Here is a 24,933-nt window from a genome sequence, read left to right on the forward strand (position 1 = left end):
CAGCCTGAAGCTCTCCTCCTCTTTTTTAGAATCCATTGGTCACATAAATAACATTTGGTTGAAAAAAGCCTGAAAAACAACTGACAAAAGCTGCAAAACCGTGCAATTCTGCTAAAAAAAACACTTAAAAATGTGACACTAGGTGTAGCCATAGGGTCTCTATACATGTCACTGTCTAAATGTACAATCTTTGAACAATCTTTAGATTTATCAAAACTAGGTAATGTGAGGATGTATCTAATGTATACAATCAATATGTATCCAATCAGGCAAACCCTTCGCCAACATAAAAAAAATGAAAGATGATCTAGCACACTAAACCCTTCCTACCCCCTAGTCTCCTTGCTGTACTTCCAAGGGTGATGAGCTGTCAGTGCCCACACAGATGGTGTAGTGATCTGGAGATCTGAAATACCCTCTCTTCTCCCTCTTCTCTTTTCAGGACTTCCAGGACAGATCAGAGCAATTCTGATTGGCTAGACACAGAGCATCATTCTGATCTGTCCTGGAAGCCCTGCAGAGAGAAGAGGGAAAAAAAGAGGGAATTTCATAACCCTGGGCTGCTGCACTGGCTGCGTGGGTACTGACAGCTCATCATCCATGGAGGTAAGTACATGGGTGGTGAGGGTAGAGGGTGAGGGGTGTAGAGTGTTAGCTCACCTTTTCTTTTTTTCTGAAAAAGGTGAACTAACCCTTACGTCCTGCACACTGCACCTGGTAGGCAGCACACTCCAATCAGGTATTTGTGATTGCTTGGCATCTACAGGATAGGACATTATTTGGGGTGTCAGACCCAAGAGGATAGATGCTTTATATGATTTGTTTCTGCCAGAATCTTGGCAATGTGCCTACAAAATGGGCTGAAACTTGCTACAGCTAGATGTGTAATAATGGCCATGCCCCCCCTTCACTCAATGAGCCCTGTGCTCTGGTCTAGGTCACCTTGTGGGTAGGCAGGCCTTCTCTGCAAGTACCTGCTTTTGTCTTGAAACCACTTCCTGTGTCCCTGTGGAAGCTCTGAAAGCTAAGATAAATATTTTACAAAGGGCATTGCCATCTGTCTCAGTCAGAATTAAAGAACTATAGGCAAAATATGTTTTCTTTCATTTTGTATAGCGTAAGGGGAGGGGGGGTTATAACTCATGTTTTTGCCATCTGTGTCCCATTGGGGAGATATCCTGTCACTTCCTGTCCCATAGCCAAAACAGTAAGTGAGAGGAGATCCTCCCAAAGTAACGGAAACCCTGGTTGTAACCAGGGTCTCCCCATAAAAAGATATCCCCTCTATTTGTTTTTCTTTTACCTTAAGTTTTAGCCTGGGTTCACATATATGCAGTGCGGTATATCACATATGATTCGCACAGGAACCGCACCGCATTCCTGTGCACATCATATGCGATTTGTGTGCAGTGCAACTGAAGCCATACATTTGTATGGCTCTAATCGCACAGCACCCTCACCAAAAAAGTACAGGACCCTTTTTTGGGTCCGCGCTAAAATCAAATTGCATGGGTATTCACACCTATGCGATCCAATTCTGTACATCGCACCGCGCTTTGCGGATCGCTTTCGGGGTGTTGTTAACACACACACCCGCAGCGGTTCTCATGAACAGGGTGGGAAGTTTTCACAGAAAACGCTGCGAATTCCGCACCGCATCATTGTGAACCAGGGCTCAACAGTAAACATAATACCACAATAAACATAATAAACAGAGAGGAAGAATCTCCCTAATGAGGGCACGGGCAGCAATAAAAACATGACAAGTGTTCTAATCACTCTCCATTCTATCCAAAACCAAATAAAACTGTTGCCTTTGGTTATATTTTAAGCTCCGCTCCCTCCCATTACTAAGCCTGCCACCTGTCATTCAACTACTAAATGCTAGAATTTCAGTGGTTTCGGCATTCAATATGCAAATAACACGGGGCAGGGCTTAGCAGCATGCAGCAAGCGAAAACTATGTGCGTCTTCATAATGACCAGAAAACAGATATTCACCTGTAAAGTATCAGGTATAGGTTTCTTATTCTTCTTAGCAATATGCTCAATAATTTCATTGGCCTTATCTTTCTGGTTTTGGGATAGGAGCCATCGAGGTGATTCTGGAACAAACCTGTAATAAATTACTTTTTAATATAAGGGCCACGTCACATTAGCAAATGTGTAGCGGAGATCTGCAGCAGCTACAAATCTCTCTGCTTTCTTATCTGGCAAAGTTTAGATGGATACTGAACTTCTGCTGCAGCTGACTCGAGTATTTAGCTAGGCAACTACGAATCATAGGTTTGCCATGGTCATCAGGAGCTGCCTTGAATAACATGATTAATTATTGATTTTGGCAGAATTTCTTCAAAAAAACAAAATTTCCAGGAGTGCTGATCTTCTGTGTCCTCCACTGCTGTTTCTGTATTCTTAAGGCCATATGTGAATTGATTCCTAGTGTAGTAGCAACTTTTGGAATACCAGGTAAAACTCCGGACACAAACTTGAGGAAAACAAACTTTTTATTAATCAGCGCTGAGTGACCCAGCAAGGGCTCATGCCAGCAAGCTAAGTGGCTTGAAAAACATCTCATTCTCATATATTTCCTCTTTCACTTTCTGTACATTCAAAAGGCTTTCTAAGCAATTATAATTTATCTTCAGCTACAGATAAGGATACCAGCTACAGACTGGAACACATTACTTCACAGGAAATAAGGGAAGGGGGAAGTGAGCTGATGACCTTGCGAACAGAGGCTGTTAGAAATGTTAAAGTTTAAAGGGAAACTCTGCAATATTTGGGTCCTGCCACACTAGCTCTCTGCAGTTTGGTTTGTACTTCAAAGACTTTTATGTAGGATGGACATCGATAGACCCTGTCACCTCTAGCACATCACCCGGGTCACCAGCTGTGTCCCCGCATCTAGGGACAGCCAGTCTGTGAGTGTTTTTTTTACCCATGCCTGGGAATAGATAAGGGGGAGTGGACACCGCTCAAGACCAGCCCCGGGAGTCCATGTGTTATATGTGTGGAATGGCCTCAGCACAGCACTAGCCATGTGATCTGATGCATTTCACTCCTCCCATCAGGGCTTGGTCACGTTGGCGACCTCTGTGACCAAGCCCCGATGGGCAGGCTAAAACGCGCCAGAAGGGCATGGCTAATGCGGTGCTGAGGTCACTCCACACATAAAGCACACTGGACTCCCGGGGCTGGTCTTGAGCAGCGTTCGCTCCCCGTTATCTCTTCCCAAACACTGGAACGGACTGAGGACACTGTTCTCTTCCTTCCCATGACAGTGGGGTGATCCTTTCTGCTTATCTAGCTTTGGAGCAGCACCATCAAGCTTTACACATGCCTTTTTTTACCCAACACATCCTACAGTTTTGGTGCTGACATCATTCAGCAGATCCAGTGGCAAGTAACCATCTGGGGTAAGTAGCTACTGACATCAATTACCTAGTTGGCTCCTAGTCAGATTGCATTTGCATGCAGACCACTCTACGCAACACTCATGTGATGCTGAGCCTCCATGATTGAAAGAACTTAAATTTAATGAATGAAAGGGGCAGGCCAGAGACAATAAGGCTGGGCAGGAAAGCGCTAGATGAAATGAGCCAGGAAAGGAGGCGGGTCAATATGACTTATAGCAGCTTCAAATGCACACTGTGAGAAGCTAACAATAGGCAATGAATTAGAATAAGCACTTTCAGGACAGGAGAGGAGTCTATACAACCCTATAAGACTAAAACTAAGGCCGGCCATTCATGGGTCGATTTTCAAACCCATGAACTTTTCGAAGTTTTCATTCAAAAATCGGACCTAAGAATAATCGGATGATTTTCGCTCTGTTAAGGGGCAATGACACCGGTCGATTTTCGTGGTTCCTCCCCATTTAGTTTATCGGGCATGCTGGAAGATTCGTGAAAAACGACCAATTTTCGAAATCATTGGTGGCACCATCGGATTACAAAACGAATGTTGTTTTCGATTTTCGATTAAAAAATCATTCGGAATCGACTCATGTATGGCCTGCTTAAGGCTGTTCTTTAGCTTTAAAGTGAACTTGGCCTGGATTAAAGTAACTACACTGCTACAGTATAGCTAGTGCCTGTGTTAACCTGAAAATGGATCCCTGTGGAGCTCCTTGGATTCTAAAGCTGGCCATACATGGCTCAGTTTCTTTTGTTCAGCCAGCTTTAAACTTTAAAAAAATGAACCGATTTTCTCATCCACACATTTGAGGTGGATGGGAAAATCCTCCCAGCTGTGTCTTGGTTTTCTGACAGCTGAACTCCTCCGCCATCAGAATACATCAATCAGCGCTGCAGTCCATTGGCTGAATGCACTGATCGAATGCAAGCTTTGTAGCAGGACCATTCGATAGAAGCCGATCTAACAGAGAGGGCTACACATGGATCAAAATTTGGCTGGTTCTGGCTGAATTTTGATTCATGTATGACCAGCTTTAGTCTGGCCTACACACAGGGCCTCATTTTTTTTCCAAATAGTGATTAATCCCTTTGTCTCAGAATTAACTATTTAACTATCAAATCCAAGAAGCCCCATAGATACACAGAGCACCGAAACACGTACCTTGAATATCACAACGTGCCTTTACTTCAACACTGTTGTTAGCTTAGGCATTCTTTAGGCCAGGTCAGACTAACTGTATTTTAAAAGGTCTATTTAAAGCAGAACTACACTGTATCTGAGCACCACATATCAAAAGCACTATTTAATTCATTTTTAATATTCAAAGCAAACTCACCCATCCATCCATGTCTCCATGCTTTATTTTGCAGAGAAAAGACTTAGAAAAACACCCCCTAGCTTTTCTGGCAGTGGCCATCTTAAGTAAGGACAGATGATTCATGTAGCAATTATTTCCTGGAATCCATCTACCCTTAGCTCAGGCATGCAGGCAGGAGTCTGTGCTTAGCTGAGAAACCCCCCCCCCCCCCCCGAAGACTCCTGGGATGTATGACATTTGCCTAGGCATGAAAACTAGGAAGTAACTAAAGAAATGTAAAAAATAGTTTAAACAGGTAAATATGAAATACTTTGCTACTTATTTACTAATACTAGCAGCATGAGGATTCAAAATAGTCGATGTTGATTGAGAGAGTGAAGTTGGACTTTAAAGTATATTTCTAGCTTTGCAGTCAAATTTGAGAACCCCTTCCCCCACTATATGTTTGTTATATGTTCTCATTCACATAGCATGCTTAAAGATAATTTCTAAAATAAAAAAATGTTCACCTTTTAAGTTGTTTGTTTGGAGCAGGTTAACCGCTTTCCCGCTGCCCTATAGCAGTATTACTGCTACAGGGTGGCAGGGGTGCGCAAAATCACGTATATATACATGATTTTGCACTTCCGGGTAGGGGGCACATGGGCCGTGTGTGCACCCTACCCGTGCCCCTAGTTGCGGCCACGACTGTCAATCACTGGGTCCCAGCCAGTGATTGCCCACCGGCGCCCGGTGATTACTGAGCATCTCCAATGGGGAGGAGGACTGTTTTGTTTACTAAGAGTCCTCCTCCTCCTTGTCAGCTCGAGCACACTGCTCTGGATGGCTGTGCACAGCACAGCCACCCAGAACAGTATGAGAACAGTGAAGCACACAGACACCGCCCCCCAGTAAAACACTCCCTGCACATAGTTAACCCTTTGATCACCCCTCATGTTAACCCCTTCCTGCCCAGTGCCATTAGCAGTGTGAGTGCTTATTTTTAGCACTGATCACTGTATTGGTGTCACTGGGGATGTCAGTGACACCAAATCAGTTCCTCCCAGTGTCAGAATGTCCACTGCAGTCCCACAGTCCCGCTATAAGTCGATGATCGCCACCATTAGTAGTACAAAAAAAAAAGAAAATTCCAGTATCTACGCCGCCTTTGTAAACGCTATCACTTTCAGTTAAACCAATTAATTTGCACGTATTTGGATTTTTTTTTTAGCAAAGACATGTAGCAGAATACATTTTGGCCTAAATTTATGACGTAATTTGATTTTTAAAATTTTTTTACTGGACATGTTTTATAGTCAAAAATATTGTTTTTTTCACAAACTTGTTTTTTTCTTTTTATGGCGCAAAAAATGAAAAATGCATAGGCGATCAAATACCACCAAAAGAAAGCTCAATTTGTGGGAAAAAAAGGGCATAATATTCATTTGGGTTCAGCGTTGCAAGACCGTGCAATTGTCAGTTAAAGTAACGCAAAAAATGGCCTGGTCAGGAAAGGGGATAAATCCTCAGGAGGGAAAGTGGTTAATACATAAAACACTGTAGGTGGCTTCTATTTCTTTGAATTTATAGCAGTGTGGAGATAAGGGACTGGGAGGGAAACACTAAGAGATAATGCCCTAACATACAATGCACCAGTGAAAATGTGTAATCTTTAACAATGACAGGTATGTACATCTAGTTTACAACTAGTAATGAAATCTGGCAGCACAGTATAAACAAGGTTAATTATGGCCAGCCCCTTCATGAGCATTACATAAAAAAGAACTAAGTGGGAGTCATCAGAAAAGTGCACATAGCAGTAATTTTTTAAAAAAAAGTTATGCTATTTAAATGGGAACATATAACAAATATAGAGTAGGTGTTATCCCAGTTTGGCTACAAAAGTGGAATTACGCCATAAATGTCTTTGCTTGTCCAATTTCATATTTTGCTGCACCTGATTTTTTAGATAGATAATGAAAAAATGTTACCAGTAATATGTCAGGAACACAAAGTTTGGCAGAGTGACTGCCAGCTGAAGCCATCTCCAGTTAGTAATGACATAAGCCGCTCCTGCAAGTGCCAGAAGTCCAACTGTAAATGCAACTTGGTATAAAACTCCGACAGTTTTTCTGTGATCCAAGCCAACAAGCTCTGCAACTAGAATGTGGTGACAATTGTAAGACATATCTGAAATGCCTGTGATTATCACAAGTTTACTCTTAAATTTATATTAGTATTGCAATATTAAATAAGTAACTATTATTGTCAATAGCCCTATACGTACCTTATTGTTTTGTTTTTTTTTATTTAAATATTTATTGATTTTCCAATTTATAACATTATATATATAAAAAAATAAAATATAACATCATACTTTATTTTCCCTTTCCAGGAATATTTCTCTATCCCCCCTGCCTCCTCCCCCCACCCCATCCCCATCTCCCTTCCCTGCATTTTCTCTCCATCTTCTTATAAGAGCAAGTACATTTTTTTTTTCCTATCTTACTCTTTATTCTTTCCTAAATTTCATGTTTAATTTGGCTTTTTCCCAATTCTCCTATTTCCCATAGTAGGCCTCCATCTTATCTTTTTGAATATGGCAGAGTTTTTCCATCTTTCTAATCTGCTCCACTCTTTCTATCCAGTCCTCTTCCTTCGGCACCTCCACTTTCCGCCAAAACCTGGGTATCAGACCTTTTGCAGCATTTAGATAGTACCATATGCCTGATTCTTTATATTTATTCACTGTTATATCTATATTGTGCAAGATACATACTTCTGGGTCTAGCCCTATGTCTATTTCAGTTATCCTTTCTATCAAATGGATTATTGTCTTCCAAAATACTTGGATTTTTGGGCATCCCCACCATATATGGTATACCGTACCTATTTCTCCACATCCCCTCCAACACAACGGTGAATTCTCTCCACACATCCTATTTTCTACATTCGGTGTAATGTGCCATCTTATCAAACACTTATAATTCATTTCTACTTCCCTCATATACGTATCTTATTGTTAATAGCTCTGTATGTACCTTGTATGTCCTGCTATTCTGCTCTGTAACTTCAGCTACAGAAACCTAAAAAAGTTGAAAAATGTTTTCTTCCTAATACAATTATTTAATATTTAACCAATTCCAAGCCCCTAGTTAACTTCAACTATCCCATATTAACTCATTCCTTTCACCTAGCTACCTTCCCTTCTTAGCTAGTTTTTCTTCTTTTTTTGTGCTCTAATTAAAATGTTATTTTAAATGTATTTTTTATTAAAAAATAAGAAAGCCTTTGTACACAATGTCCACACAGTAAGGCAAGTAGTGTAACAAACGGTACCATCAGAATTGAACAAGCAAAATAGTTAACATTGGCAACTAAGGGATGAAGTACAGGTAGGATTCAATCAAAGAGGTGTCAAAACAAGAAAAACCTAATAGTTATAAATATACACAAAATACCTGAAAGCTAGAGATGTACATGAAAAGCCTGATAGCCATAGATATACATGAAAAGCCTGATAGCCATAAATATACATGAAAATCCTGATAGCTATCTCTATCTATCTATCCATTCAGTTGTATCTGACCCTTGGCGATTGCATGGACCGTCACTTGTAAGCAACTTTTTCCATGAATTGTCTTAGCAATTATATTACAAGGTAGGTTGTCAGGTCTTTCCCTAACCCCTACCATGCAGGAAATCCCATGTGGCCAGGGATGAAACTAGGACAATTTAGACAGGAGAAAATTAACCTACCAGCATATCTTTGGAGTGTGGGAGGAAACTGGAGTACCCAGAGGAAACCCACACGAACACAGGGAGAACATGCAAACTCCATGCAGGAGGCGCCATGGTTGGGAATTGAACCCATGACTCAATTACTGCAAGGCAGAGGTGCTAACCACTAAGCCACTGTGCCGCCCCTGATAGCTATAGAAAGCATCAAATAACCTAACAGTAGCCCATGTAAATCTCAAACTAATGAGATATAAAGCAGTGATGAGAATCACAGCTATGGGACATGAACAAAGGCTGTAGTTATACCTTGCAATCCAACAGAGTATCAAGGAAGAAGAAAAGAAAGAGAGGGAAAAAAGAAAAGAAGAAAAAACGTGGTGGGGGGAGGGGGTTAGAAAGTAGGGAAAGGGGTAGGCAGCAGGGAAGCACTGGGGTAGATGTAATAGCAATCACCAGACAGCTCATGTAGAGCCCTCAAATGGTTCCATGGGTCCCAACCCCGTTCACAGATAGGAAGTGTGCTATTTAAGAGGGCATCCTTGAGTGTAATGTCTCGAATACATGAGTGGGTCTCTAGTGGTAATTCCTTTTTTACCATACACAAACATTTTTAATAATTTTGGCTTTTTTTATAACCCCTCATAGTTAGAAGCCAGGATTTGTATAGATAAGATAAGTATAGCTGTGTTTTTCTGCTTAACAGAGAGACAGTTAGGAACATCTAATCGGAGTCTCTGTTTATCTGAGTACTGTGATGGATTAGTCAGGTCTGCTCATGATGCTCTGGTGCTGCTGAGTTTGTTTAAGTTCTGCCTGCCTTCAGGAAGCTATGAGAGCCTTCCAGAACCTGGGAGGGAAGTAGGCAAATGAGAAGCATGAATATGGATACAGCCCTGGCCAATTGCAGGGGAGGGTGGCCCCATTGCTTGCTGGGAGTGGTATTTATGTTATGTGAGCACATGAGTTCAGCGTCTTTTCCGGTAGAGGATTGAACCAAGCCAGGATGGAGGCAGGCTTGCCTCGCCTGGCACCTGGTGGGCGACCTGAGGGCCTGAAATTAGAAAGAGTTACCCTGGTTCTACAGTAAGCTGACTTAGGTGAGCCATTTGCCAAAGCTCTGTCTGGTATCACTGGAAAGAGAGTCGCTTGGAAATTTGAAGGAGGCTACCATTCTGTCCTTGGACTTGTAATTACAGACACTGAGAGATCTGTGTGCTTTGCTACACCTCTGGTGCTTGATAGTCAGCATGGGTCTGAGAAGAGGGAACAATGGCTGGTGTTCTGAAGAGCTTGTCCAACTGTTGCTACTGCATTGGACTTTGCTCAATTATACCACTTTTGGACTGCCACAGTCTCCCTTAACAGGCCTGGAGCTGAGGAGCTCAGCCCTGCAACTACTACGACTGCTAAAGGGACTTTGGTCACTCATAAACTACTTGTTACTACAATTTAAAGAGAAGTCTGCTATCTACTTTCAGCCAGGACTTCAAAAAGTGCTCAACTAAGAGATCAGCTAGATGTCCTTAGTGTGAATAGTTGTAATCTTGGAATATCCTACTATATTCCCCATCACTATCCCCAGTTCTACCATAAAACTCCAAAACCAAACATCCCCTAGACTAGTCATTGAAGACAAAGAGCGAAAGAGTGTGTGTACCTAGCTGTGGAAAATACCTTCTGCCTGGCTGCAGGATGGGTAGCTCCACTTTCATGGGGGAACAGATAGCAATTAAAAAATAATATAGGATATACAATTGCGACACAAGTCATATTGTAATTTAATGTTATTAAAAAATGCAGAATGCTCCCTGAAATGTCATTTCCTGCTTGTGTGATTGGCTCACTGGTTTTCCCCAAAGTCTGCAGTAATATTTTTGGCATCCCCTGCAACAAAAACGCCATTTTTGGCAAGATACTCCCAAAGGGATGCAGACCCTGCAGTTTTCCTCATTAGAGTCTTGCAGGTGCAGCAGCTGATTGATAATTATAAAGTCACTCCCATTCACATTAATTTTGCACATGGACACAGTCAAACAGCTATTTCTTCAGAATAACAAACGGTAGGAATTTGCAACAAAGTTTGTCACAATTCTTGCAATGTTGATCACCCTGAAGGAAATGTTTTTCTCAACAAAAGTGGTGTTAAGGTAAAAAAAAACCATATGTATCATTACCCTCTTGAGGGCCACTGAGTTTTTGGGTCCACCTGAGCGCTGCACAGCCAGGCAAAACACATTTTCCAATCTGGCATCCAAAGTAGGTATACAGTTCATGAGCTTGGTTTTTGTTGTTTTATTAGGGCTTAACAACTTGGATGGGGTCTAGGGGTATATGAGATGCCCAATGGAATTGAAACAACTTGGAGGACAACTTCCTATGTACAAAAAGGCAAGAATGCAGCAAAAAGCACAAAAATAGATCCTGGACTTTCTACTCATTCAGGAGTGGCTCTTGTCTTTTGAAGAATCAGCACACAGTCTTTATTAGAACTTGGTATCCTTAAATTAAAAATCTCCTCATCCATCTGGCTGTCATGAGAGTATCTCAGGGCAGGGGATTCCGAGACACATGAGAATGATGTCCCAGGGAGAACTAGTTGGGTATTGCACCTGATCATCCTCTCCCTTGTAGGCCCGGGGGTGTAGAGGTACTCACACTGTCCTGTTCCTGTAGCTTTGAAAGGTGAAGCTGCTTTCAGGCTTTACGCTGGGCTGGCTTCTTCCCCTGACAGACTCTCCTTACTTGTAGACTGTAGAACAGTGGAGGTCCCTCTTTTCAGCTTCCAGCCTGTAGGTAGACCTCACTCCTCTGGGGCCCCCTCCCAGGCTCCACACCAGCAGCACTTCCTCACTCCATCTTCTACCCGACTCCCCTGCTGGCCAGGCTCCCTCATATTTGTTGGCTGATCTCCCACACTGCAAGGGCTGTTGCCTGGGATTGGTCAGATTCCCATAAATATACAGATCAGCCTCTCCTCATCTCCACCCACTGGCTTCTAGAAGCTTCTACATACTAGAGCAGGGTTGAGGTACCAGAGGACTAACCTGTAGAGCCGTTCAGCTCTAGGTTAAAGTAACTTCGCTGACTCACTCCCAAGCTTCTAACAAGCCTCTAGCTATACACAAAAACGTATCTACACTTGAGGGCATTACACATACAGTATACCTTTAGTCCCACTCTAAATTAATTTTTAGTGACAGTTTGCAGTGACAGGCCCTTTTTATGAAGATATTGGAAGTCTATTGGACAGCTAATATCTCATTTGCACTGCTTCAAAACAGATGGAGTACTGAGAGTACTGTAATTGTTTACATTCCTGCCTGCCAGTGACCAGAACAAAAGCAGAGCACTTCTGGGTTCACAAAAAAAGAAAGCTGATCATTGCCGAACCTCCTCTGCTTGATCATCCTGAACTCCTGGCATTAGTCCCAAGCCTTACTCAGGCAAGAATTTTAATGTCAAATGGTTACTACCTGTATTGTTAGGGGATAATTGTTATTACATTGAACTTCTAGCCTAAGTAATGCTCAGGGTTAATGCCAGAGAAGTTACAGGAGTCTAGATCAATCAGGAGGTGTGCCCTTCAAGTGTACACCCATCCCATTGCACAGCCCACTTGAAGAGATGAATCAGGCAGGCGCATTTGAACACTGGAAAGAGACCTGGAGGGCAGTCCCATTGCCAGCAGCCTGTAAATGTGCATTAGACCTAAAGGCTAATGTAACACCCTGTTAGAAATGTCTAATGCAGGATGTTGAAGCCAAAACAAGATGTCAGTGTTCTGCAGAACAGTAGCAGCCACATGTAGGAGGATAGCCATGGAGAACTTGTATGCTGAATTGCAGGACTTTACTGAAGAACAGTGCACCTGAGAACTACATTTCCCAGAGGAACTTGCGTAGGCAGGGGCATATATAACTAAAAGCCCGGGAGACTAACCGGGAAGTGAGAGGGGAGAGAGGGGAGAAAAGGAGGAAGTGTGCTGACGGCTGGAGTGTTGGACCAGGAGAAAGAGAGTCTGAGAGGGAAGAAAAGCAGAGAGTCTGGGGATCATCAGTCTTGCCACTCTGCCCAGTGAGCCAATCTGTAAGCAGGAAGCCAATTGGGACGTCAAATCAGGACCAGAGAGTCTGTGGGGGCCCCCATCTGTAAGGAAAGATGGACTGCTATGACCTGCCAGATGCCATTAATCAGGTGAGAGAGTTCCATACACCCATTACCTGAGAGAACATAGACAATTCCATCACATTTGCTATCTACCTGCACATAATTGCAGGCAATACACTTAATTACCCTAGTTTTCAGCTTAGTTCTCCCAGCCGGCATTGTTGGAACACGTTTGCATTAAAGTCTCATCATCCACGCTGACCGCAGGACATACTGCTGCAGGCCAGAATACAGCAGTGCCAAGTGAAACAACACCTTTCCCAGCTGAACGGGATTCTAATACTGTTGCCTTTGGCCCTTATCACCCAGTGAGAGTTTTTTTGCCCGTAAACACGTATGCCAACTGTTACACTTCACTACATCAAATCTGTCCTTGTTTAGTGCCTTAAGGAGGACCTTACATCAGTTCACCACCATCAAGAGGAGAAGTACTTATTAGTTATCATCTACGCCTTAGATCATCTTCACACCAATTGGGCCCCAGCTAGCGCGCAGAGGACTCCATATTTTTCTTAAAGGGATCTTGGTTAAATATAGATGAGAGCTCTCTCCATTTTCAAATCTAATTCTTGCCATCAGGTTCTGAGGACCTGCAGTAAGCTTACCTGTTTATTGATAGTTGTTCTCACTAGCTGGGGATTCAAGTCACCTCAAATCTGAGGCAGTGGATTATTTCTGAAAGCAGGCTTGCTAACAGTTACTGGTACTTTTCTTTGGATGCTGTTACTTTTACTTAGAGTTGACCAGAGTGATTATATTGCTGCAGATGCCTATGCTATTTTGTGTTTTTTTGATCAAGCTACATTCAAACCCAATTTACACTAACTTGGGTGTGAGTCTATTTTACAATGGTGACTTATTTGGGTCACAAGAGTGCGGTGGTGTCAGCAGAGGTTGGGCTTTCAGAAAGAGGTCCAGATTGAAAGGGAACCGAAAAATTACTAAGCAACCCTTTAGCGGGTAGTACTACACTAAGTTCAACTTTTCGGGCAGAATTTCAGTTTTCATAGTAGATAGAAGTCTTTTGTAAACTCATTTTGCCCCAAGCCATCCCAATGTGCTTATCTCTCACTTATTTTTTTTCACACAAACAGAGCTGTCTTTTGGTGACATTTAATCACCGCTGAATTTGTTTATTTTTTGCTGTATAATATATATGTATATATATATATATATATATATATATATATATATATATATATATAAAAATATTTTGAAAGAAAAACATGTTTTTCTTAGTTTCTGTTATAAGATTTTACAAATAAACCATCTTTCTTCATATTTAGGCCAAAATGTAGTCTGCTACATTTCTTTGGTAAAATAACCCAAATCAGTGTATATTATTTAGTCTCTGTTAAAGTTTCCTGGTTTGACAGGTACCCGCTCCCACTTCCAGCTCAGTTCGCCGCGGCGAAGTGATCCGGAAGTTCAACCCCCTCCTTGCTCCCACAGTCTCCTGGAAACTTTCACAGGTCCCAGGACACTGCCGGACCAATCAGGAGGTGTGGCACAACTCATGCATGCTCATTGGGCACCAGGCTGTGAAGCCACAAGCTGTCACAGCCGGATGCCCACAGTAGAGATGCCGGCGCCGTGGAGGACAGGAGAGAAGGGACTGGGCGGTTGAGTACATCGCTGGACCCCAGGACAGGTAAGTTTGTGTTTATTAAAAGTCAGCAGCTGCAAAAACTGCTGGAACTCTGCTTTATATCAACGATCTGTGCAAGATGAAGGAAAGGGAGAAAAAAATTGAAGGCTGTGTATTTAGTGAGATCAGTGATCGCTGATTGCTTTGGAAACGCATGAACCTGCAGGTTCAGAGATGGTTGGAAGCAATCTCCTGAAGGGGAGGACAGGTGCAGGGTGCTTGTTAACCACTTCTTCGCAACCCTATAGCACAAATACTGCTACAGGGCGGCAGGGCTGCACAAAATTACGTATATTTATGTGATTTTGTATTTCTGGGTAGGGCCGCCATTGGTAATTGCCGACTATCACTGACAGGGGAGAGGTCTGTATGTAAACAATACAGATCTCTTCCCTGTCAGCACCAGCATGCTGCTTTGTATTGCTAATACAAAACAGCATGCCTCCCTAGTAAAGCACACACACAGCACATCCATTAAAACAGCCCACAGTTAACCCTTTGTTGGCCGAGATGTTAATCCCTTCCTGCCCAGTGTAATTGCTTTTTATTAGCATTGATCACTGTATTGGTGTCACTGGGGATGTGAGTGACAGTCAGATCCCCCCCAGTCTCAGAATGCCTGCCGCAGTCCCGCTATAAGTTGCTGATCTCTGCCATTACTAGTATAAAAAAAAAGAAGTTCCAGTATATATACTACAATTTGTAGACGCTATAACTTTCACGTAAAGCAATTCATTTACATTGGGATTTTTTTTTAGCAAAGACATGTAGCAGAATACATTTTGGCCTAAATTTATAACAAAATTTGATTTTTTACATTTTTTTACTGGATATGTTTTATAGGAAAAAGTCAAAAATATTTGGGGTTTTTTTTTTTCAAAATTGGAGGGTTTTTTTGTTTATAGCGCAAAAAAATAAAAAATGCAGAGGCGATCAAATACCACTCAAAGAAAGCTCCATTTGTGGGAAAAAAAGGATATAAATTTAACTGAGTGAACTGTTGCATGACCATGCAATTGTCAAAGTAATGCAGCGCCGTATAACAATAAATGGCCTAGTCAGGAAGCGGGGTAAATCCTCTGGAGGGCAACAGGTCAATGAGGTCAGCTGCTGAACTACTTCTTTCTACTGGTTCTCCAGTCCTTAATACCAATTTCAGGGTGGTTCATGGAGGAGTTTTCAACAGGACACTGAGGCTAAGATAAGGCCTGGTCTAGGACAAATAGAAAGTTTTCTTTTCTAGAAAAGAGGTACATTATTGGTATATTGGTACATAGGGGAGATGGAATTTAGAAAACAAAAGAGACAGACAATGGGAGAGAGGAAAGAAGGAACAGAAGGAAATACAACAGTTGGACACAGAAAGCAGAGCACATGTTAATGCAGCAAAAAAAGCTAAACACTTTCTATTGAACTGTTTAAGGAAATTTCAATTTGCATACATTTTCAATCTTTCTCAGTTTTTCTACCATATACAGTATTTTTTAATATTTACATTGCCAGTTAAGTATTTTAGTATTAACCTTTGTATCTATATGTAACTAAAAGCTGGTAGAAATGTCTTGACAGTTGCTATAGGTCAGTGATGGCGAACCTTTTTGAGCCCGAGTGCCCAAACTGCAACCCAAAACCAACTTATTTCTTTCAAAGTGCCAACACTGCAATGAAACCTGAATATCGAGCTTTTGGTTTAGAAAAAACAACTCGTACAGTAGTGCAAACTAATTAACAGTACAGGGATGACCAGAGACTGCGGACACAGTACAGGGATGACCAGAGACTGCGGACACAGTACAGGGATGACCAGAGACTGCGGACACAGTACAGGAGATGACCAGAGACTGCGGACACAGTACAGGGATGACCAGAGACTGCGGACACAGTACAGGGATGACCAGAGACTGTGGACACAGTACAGGAGATGACCAGAGACTGCGGACAGTACAGGAGATGACCAGAGACTGCGGACACAGTACAGGAGATGACCAGAGACTGCGGACACAGTACAGGAGATGACCAGAGACTGCGAACAGTACAGAAGATGACCAGAGACTGCGGACAGTACAGAAGATGACCAGAGACTGCGGACAGTACAGGGATGACCAGAGACTGCGGACACAGTACAGGGATGACCAGAGACTGCGGACAGTACAGGGATGACCAGAGACTGCGGACACAGTGCAGGAGATGACCAGTGACTGCGGACAGTACAGGGATGACCAGAGACTGCAGACACAGTACAGGGATGACCAGAGACTGCAGACACAGTACAGGGATGACCAGAGACTGCGGACACAGTACAGGGATGACCAGAGACTGCGGACACAGTACAGGGATGACCAGAGACTGCGGACACAGTACAGGAGATGACCAGAGACTGCGGACACAGTACAGGGATGACCAGAGACTGCGGACACAGTACAGGGATGACCAAAGACTGCGGACAGTACAGGAGATGACCAGAGACTGCGGACACAGTACAGGAGATGACCAGAGACTGCGGACACAGTACAGGAGATGACCAGAGACTGCGGACAGTACAGGAGATGACCAGAGACTGCGGACAGTACAGGGATGACCAGAGACTGCGGACACAGTACAGGGATGACCAGAGACTGCGAACAGTACAGGGATGACCAGAGACTGCGGACACAGTACAGGGATGACCAGAGACTGCGGACACAGTACAGGGATGACCAGAGACTGCGGAAAGTACAGGAGATGACCAGAGACTGCGGACAGTACAGGGATGACCAGAGACTGCGGACATAGTACAGGAGATGACCAGAGACTGCGGACAGTACAGGGATGACCAGTGACTGCGGACAGTACAGGGATGACCAGAGACTGCGGAAAGTACAGGAGATGACCAGAGACTGCGGACAGTACAGGAGATGACCAGAGACTGCGGACAGTACAGGAGATGACCAGAGACTGCGGACACAGTACAGGAGATGACCAGAGACTGCGGACACAGTACAGGAGATGACCAGAGACTGCGAACAGTACAGAAGATGACCAGAGACTGCGGACAGTACAGGAGATGACCAGAGACTGCGGACAGTACAGGGATGACCAGAGACTGCGGACACAGTACAGGGATGACCAGAGACTGCGGAAAGTACAGGAGATGACCAGAGACTGCGGACAGTACAGGGATGACCAGAGACTGCGGACACAGTACAGGGATGACCAGAGACTGCGGAAAGTACAGGAGATGACCAGAGACTGCGGACAGTACAGGGATGACCAGAGACTGCGGACATAGTACAGGAGATGACCAGAGACTGCGGACAGTACAGGGATGACCAGTGACTGCGGACAGTACAGGGATGACCAGAGACTGCGGAAAGTACAGGAGATGACCAGAGACTGCGGACAGTACAGGAGATGACCAGAGACTGCGGACAGTACAGGAGATGACCAGAGACTGCGGACACAGTACAGGAGATGACCAGAGACTGCGGACACAGTACAGGAGATGACCAGAGACTGCGGACACAGTACAGGAGATGACCAGAGACTGCGAGCAGTACAGGAGATGACCAGAGACTGCGGACAGTACAGGAGATGACCAGAGACTGCGGACAGTACAGGGATGACCAGAGACTGCGGAAAGTACAGGGATGACCAGAGACTGCGGACACAGTACAGGGATGACCAGAGACTGCGGACACAGTACAGGGATGACCAGAGACTGCTGACACAGTACAGGGATGACCAGAGACTGCGGACAGTACAGGGATGACCAGAGACTGCGGACACAGTACAGGAGATGACCAGAGACTGCGGACACAGTACAGGGATGACCAGTGACTGCGGACAGTACAGGGATGACCAGAGACTGCGGAAAGTACAGGAGATGACCAGAGACTGCGGACAGTACAGGGATGACCAGAGACTGCGGACACAGTACAGGGATGACCAGTGACTGCGGACAGTACAGGGATGACCAGAGACTGCGGACACAGTACAGGAGATGACCAGAGACTGCGGACACAGTACAGGAGATGACCAGAGACTGCGGACAGTACAGGAGATGACCAGAGACTGCGGACAGTACAGGGATGACCAGAGACTGCGGACACAGTACAGGGATGACCAGAGACTGCGAACAGTACAGGGATGACCAGAGACTGCGGACAGTACAGGGATGACCAGAGACTGCGGACACAGTACAGGGATGACCAGAGACTGCGGACACAGTACAGGGATGACCAGAGACTGCGGAAAGTACAGGAGATGACCAGAGACTGCGGACAGTACAGGGATGACCAGAGACTGCGGACATAGTACAGGAGATGACCAGAGACTGCGGACAGTACAGGGATGACCAGTGACTGCGGACAGTACAGGGATGACCAGAGACTGCGGAAAGTACAGGAGATGACCAGAGACTGCGGACAGTACAGGAGATGACCAGAGACTGCGGACAGTACAGGAGATGACCAGAGACTGCGGACACAGTACAGGAGATGACCAGAGACTGCGGACACAGTACAGGAGATGACCAGAGACTGCGAACAGTACAGAAGATGACCAGAGACTGCGGACAGTACAGGAGATGACCAGAGACTGCGGACAGTACAGGGATGACCAGAGACTGCGGACACAGTACAGGGATGACCAGAGATTGCGGAAAGTACAGGAGATGACCAGAGACTGCGGACAGTACAGGGATGACCAGAGACTGCGGACACAGTACAGGGATGACCAGAGACTGCGGAAAGTACAGGAGATGACCAGAGACTGCGGACAGTACAGGGATGACCAGAGACTGCGGACATAGTACAGGAGATGACCAGAGACTGCGGACAGTACAGGGATGACCAGTGACTGCGGACAGTACAGGGATGACCAGAGACTGCGGAAAGTACAGGAGATGACCAGAGACTGCGGACAGTACAGGAGATGACCAGAGACTGCGGACAGTACAAGAGATGACCAGAGACTGCGGACACAGTACAGGAGATGACCAGAGACTGCGGACACAGTACAGGAGATGACCAGAGACTGCGAACAGTACAGAAGATGACCAGAGACTGCAGACAGTACAGGAGATGACCAGAGACTGCGGACAGTACAGGGATGACCAGAGACTGCGGACACAGTACAGGGATGACCAGAGACTGCGGAAAGTACAGGAGATGACCAGAGACGGCGGACAGTACAGGAGATGACCAGAGACTGCGGACAGTACAGGAGATGACCAGAGACTGCGGACACAGTACAGGAGATGACCAGAGACTGCGGACACAGTACAGGAGATGACCAGAGACTGCGGACACAGTACAGGAGATGCCCAGAGACTGCGAACAGTACAGGAGATGACCAGAGACTGCGGACAGTACAGGAGATGACCAGAGACTGCGGACAGTACAGGGATGACCAGAGACTGCGGAAAGTACAGGGATGACCAGAGACTGCGGACACAGTACAGGGATGACCAGAGACTGCGGACACAGTACAGGGATGACCAGAGACTGCGGACACAGTACAGGGATGACCAGAGACTGCGGACAGTACAGGGATGACCAGAGACTGCGGACACAGTACAGGAGATGACCAGAGACTGCGGACACAGTACAGGGATGACCAGTGACTGCGGACAGTACAGGGATGACCAGAGACTGCGGAAAGTACAGGAGATGACCAGAGACTGCGGACAGTACAGGGATGACCAGAGACTGCGGACACAGTACAGGGATGACCAGTGACTGCGGACAGTACAGGGATGACCAGAGACTGCAGACACAGTACAGGGATGACCAGAGACTGCGGACACAGTACAGGGATTACCAGAGACTGCGGACACAGTACAGGGATGACCAGAGACTGCGGACATAGTACAGGGATGACCAGAGACTGCGGACACAGTACAGGAGATGACCAGAGACTGCGGACAGTACAGGAGATGACCAGAGACTGCGGACAGTACAGGAGATGACCAGAGACTGCGGACAGTACAGGAGATGACCAGAGACTGCGGACAGCACAGGAGATGACCAGAGACTGCGGACAGCACAGGAGATGACCAGAGACTGCGGACAGCACAGGGATGACCAGAGACTGCGGACAGCACAGGGATGACCAGAGACTGCGGACAGCACAGGGATGACTGCTGACCTTTGGGGAGGGAGGGGGAGCGGGTACCTGAATTTGACAGGTACCCGCTCTTACTTCCGCAGAGTTTTTTTTTTTTATCTTACCTGTTCCTTTATCCAGCCGCGCGTTGTCTTCCCGGCTTCTGTAGTGTGGGCGGACAGCCGGATGCCCAGTGCGCATGCGCGAGAAGCGCTGCGCTTTGTGATTGGTCCGGCGGCTTCTGGGATCTGTCATGTGTCCCAGGTACCGCCTTACCATTCACAAAGAGCACTGCTTCTTGTGCATGCGCACTTGGGACCCGGCTGTCACGCACACTACAGCCGGGAAGACAGCGCGCCGCTGGATTCTCCTGGCGTGCCCACAGATAAGGCTCGGCGTGCCGGCTGTGGCACGCGTGCCACGGGTTCGCCATCACTGCTATAGGTATTATGAGTAGAGATGAGCGAATCGAACCAGGCGAAGTGGAATTCGTTTCGAATTTCAGGAAAAATTCGATTCGCGGCGAATCCGAATATTAGCATACTTCGGCTGCACGAATCGGATTTTTCCCGATCAGCTGGCAAAAGTGTCCCTGCAGAGAGCTCCGCTATTTCTGACAGTTCTCTGACAGTTCCTTCACATATACAGTGGTTGAAACATTGTATCTATTTGTTTCCATTTAGGATACAGATGTTTTTATTCGGAAACAGATACAATGTTTCAACCGCTGTAAATGTGAAGGAACTGTCAGAGAACTGTCAGAAATAGCGGAGCTCTCTGCAGATACACTTTTTGCTGTACTGGAATACTTCTTCTTTTCATTCTTCTTTTCATTCTTCTCATTCTTCTTTTCATTCTTCTTTTCATTCTTCTTCTCATTCTTCTTTTCATTCTTCTTCTTCTTTTTATTCTTCTTTTCATTCTTCTCATTCTTCTTTTCTTCTTCATGAAAAGCAGAATGAGAAGAAGAATGAAAAGAAGAATGAAAAGAAGAATGAGAAGAATGAAAAGAAGAATGAAAAGAAGAAGAAGAATGAAAAGAAGAATGAGAAGAAGAATGAAAAGAAGAATGAGAAGAAGAATGAGAAGAATGAAAAGAAGAATGAGAAGAATGAAAAGAAGAATGAAAAGAAGAAGAAGAAGAATGAAAAGAAGAAGAAGAATGAGAAGAAGAATGAAAAGAAGAATGAAAAGAAGAATGAGAAGAATGAAAAGAAGAATGAAAAGAAGAAGAATGAAAAGAAGAATGAGAAGAAGAATGAAAAGAAGAATGAGAAGAAGAATGAGAAGAATGAAAAGAAGAATGAGAAGAATGAAAAGATGAAAAGAAGAAGAAGAAGAATGAAAAGAAGAATGAAAAGAAGAAGAATCTTTTCATTCTTCTCATTCTTCTTTTCATTCTTCTTCTTCTTCTTTTCATTCTTCTTCTTCTTTTCATTCTTCTTTTCATTCTTCTTCTTCTTCTTTTCATTCTTCTCATTCTTCTTTTCATTCTTCTTCTTCTTCTTTTCATTCTTCTTCTTCTTCTTTTCATTCTTCTTCTTTTCATTCTTCTTTTCATTCTTCTTCTTCTTCTTTTCATTCTTCTTCTTCTTCTTTTCATTCTTCTTTTCATTCTTCTTCTTCTTTTCATTCTTCTTTTCATTCTTCTCATTCTTCTTTTCATTCTTCTCATTCTTCTTTTCATTCTTCTTTTCATTCTTCTTCTCATTCTTCTTTTCATTCTTCTTCTTTTCATTCTTCTCATTCTTCTTTTCTTCTTCATGAAAAGAAGAATGAGAAGAAGAATGAAAAGAAGAATGAAAAGAAGAAGAAGAATGAAAAGAAGAATGAGAAGAATGAAAAGAAGAATGAGAAGAATGAAAAGAAGAATGAAAAGAAGAAGAAGAATGAAAAGAAGAATGAGAAGAATGAAAAGAAGAATGAGAAGAAGAATGAGAAGAATGAAAAGAAGAATGAGAAGAATGAAAAGAAGAATGAAAAGAAGAAGAAGAAGAAGAAGAATGAAAAGAAGAAGAAGAATGAAAAGAAGAATGAAAAGAAGAAGAAGAAGAATCTTTTCATTCTTCTCATTCTTCTTTTCATTCTTCTTTTCATTCTTCTTCTTCTTCTTTTCATTCTTCTTCTTTTCATTCTTCTTCTTTTCATTCTTCTTTTCATTCTTCTTCTTCTTCTTCTTTTCATTCTTCTTCTTCTTCTTTTCATTCTTCTTTTCATTCTTCTTCTTTTCATTCTTCTTCTTTTCATTCTTCTTCTCATTCTTCTTTTCATTCTTCTTCTTCTTCTTCTTTTCATTCTTCTTTTCATTCTTCTCATTCTTCTTTTCTTCTTCATGAAAAGAAGAATGAGAAGAAGAATGAAAAGAAGAATGAAAAGAAGAAGAAGAATGAAAAGAAGAATGAGAAGAAGAATGAAAAGAAGAATGAAAAGAAGAATGAGAAGAATGAAAAGAAGAATGAAAAGAAGAAGAAGAATGAAAAGAAGAATGAGAAGAAGAATGAAAAGAAGAATGAGAAGAATGAAAAGAAGAATGAGAAGAAGAATGAGAAGAATGAAAAGAAGAATGAGAAGAATGAAAAGAAGAATGAAAAGAAGAAGAAGAAGAAGAAGAATGAAAAGAAGAAGAAGAATGAAAAGAAGAATGAAAAGAAGAAGAAGAAGAATCTTTTCATTCTTCTCATTCTTCTTTTCATTCTTCTTTTCATTCTTCTTCTTCTTCTTTTCATTCTTCTTCTTTTCATTCTTCTTTTCATTCTTCTTCTTTTCATTCTTCTTCTTTTCATTCTTCTTTTCATTCTTCTTCTTCTTCTTCTTTTCATTCTTCTTCTTCTTCTTTTCATTCTTCTTTTCATTCTTCTTCTTTTCATTCTTCTTCTTTTCATTCTTCTTCTCATTCTTCTTTTCATTCTTCTTCTTCTTCTTCTTTTCATTCTTCTTTTCATTCTTCTCATTCTTCTTTTCTTCTTCATGAAAAGAAGAATGAGAAGAAGAATGAAAAGAAGAATGAAAAGAAGAAGAAGAATGAAAAGAAGAATGAGAAGAAGAATGAAAAGAAGAATGAAAAGAAGAATGAGAAGAATGAAAAGAAGAATGAAAAGAAGAAGAAGAATGAAAAGAAGAATGAGAAGAAGAATGAAAAGAAGAATGAGAAGAAGAATGAGAAGAATAAAAAGAAGAATGAGAAGAATGAAAAGAAGAATGAAAAGAAGAAGAAGAAGAATGAAAAGAAGAAGAAGAATGAAAAGAAGAAGAATCTTTTCATTCTTCTCATTCTTCTTTTCATTATTCTTCTTCTTCTTCTTTTCATTATTCTTTTTTTCATTCTTCTTTTCATTCTTCTTCTTCTTCTTTTCATTCTTCTTCTTCTTTTCATTCTTCTTTTCATTCTTCTTCTTCTTCTTTTCATTCTTCTCATTCTTCTTTTCATTCTTCTTCTTTTCATTCTTCTTCTTCTTCTTTTCATTCTTCTTCTTCTTTTCATTCTTCTTTTCCTTCTTCTTTTCATTCTTCTCATTCTTCTTTTCATTCTTCTTCTTCTTTTCATTCTTCTCATTCTTCTTTTCTTCTTCATGAAAAGAAGAATGAGAAGAAGAATGAAAAGAAGAATGAAAAGAAGAATGAGAAGAATGAAAAGAAGAATGAAAAGAAGAAGAAGAATGAAAAGAAGAATGAGAAGAAGAATGAAAAGAAGAATGAGAAGAAGAATGAGAAGAATGAAAAGAAGAATGAAAAGAAGAAGAAGAAGAATGAAAAGAAGAAGAAGAAGAATGAAAAGAAGAATGAAAAGAAGAAGAATGAAAAGAAGAATGAGAAGAAGAATGAAAAAAAGAATGAAAAGAAGAATGAGAAGAATGAAAAGAAGAATGAAAAGAAGAAGAAGAATGAAAAGAAGAATGAGAAGAAGAATGAAAAGAAGAATGAGAAGAAGAATGAGAAGAATGAAAAGAAGAATGAGAAGAATGAAAAGATGAAAAGAAGAAGAAGAAGAATGAAAAGAAGAAGAAGAATGAAAAGAAGAGGAAGAAGAATCTTTTCATTCTTCTCATTCTTCTTTTCATTCTTCTTCTTCTTTTCATTCTTCTTCTTCTTTTCATTCTTCTTTTCATTCTTCTTCTTCTTCTGAGGATGAGGATGAGGATGAAGAAGAAGAAGAAGTAGGATGAAAATAAGAAGAATTCCAAGCCGGGAAAAAGTGTATCTGTCAGAAATAGAGGAGCTCTGCAGATACACTTTTTGCCGGCTTGGAATTCTTCTTATTTTCATCCTTCTTCTTCTTCTTCTTCATCCTCATCCTCTTCTTCTTCTTCTGAGGATGAGGATGAAGAAGAAGAAGAAGAAGAAGTAGGATGAAAATAAGAAGAATTTCAAGCCGGCAAAAAGTGTATCTGCAGAGCTCCGCTAAGTGTATCTGCAGAGCTCCGCTATTTCTGACAGTTCTCTGACATTCACATTTTACAGCGGTTGAAACATTGTATCTATTTGTTTCCATTTATGGAAACAAATAGATACAATGTTTCAACCGCTGTTAATGTGAATGTCAGAGAACTGTCAGAAATAGCGGAGCTCTGCAGATACAC

At 42.7% G+C, this 24,933-nt stretch overlaps 1 protein-coding gene across 1 annotated transcript in view; it reads right to left on the bottom strand.

The window, feature by feature from the left end:
- Window positions 1-24,933, bottom strand: part of LOC149469138 (solute carrier family 22 member 2-like) — a 54,552-nt gene that overhangs the window by 14,599 nt on the left and 15,020 nt on the right. Inside the window, exons 4-5 of the mRNA XM_089669827.1 lie at window positions 6,708-6,876; window positions 2,001-2,115 (exon numbers count right to left, since the gene is read on the bottom strand). Coding sequence (XP_089525953.1) covers window positions 2,001-2,115; window positions 6,708-6,876 — 284 coding nt within the window. The remainder of the gene's footprint in view (window positions 1-2,000; window positions 2,116-6,707; window positions 6,877-24,933) is intronic.

This window comes from Staurois parvus, unplaced genomic scaffold (genome assembly GCF_062004578.1).
Source record: "Staurois parvus isolate SC_StPar_1 unplaced genomic scaffold, SC_StPar_1.0 ptg000081l, whole genome shotgun sequence".
NCBI lineage: Eukaryota > Metazoa > Chordata > Amphibia > Anura > Ranidae > Staurois > Staurois parvus.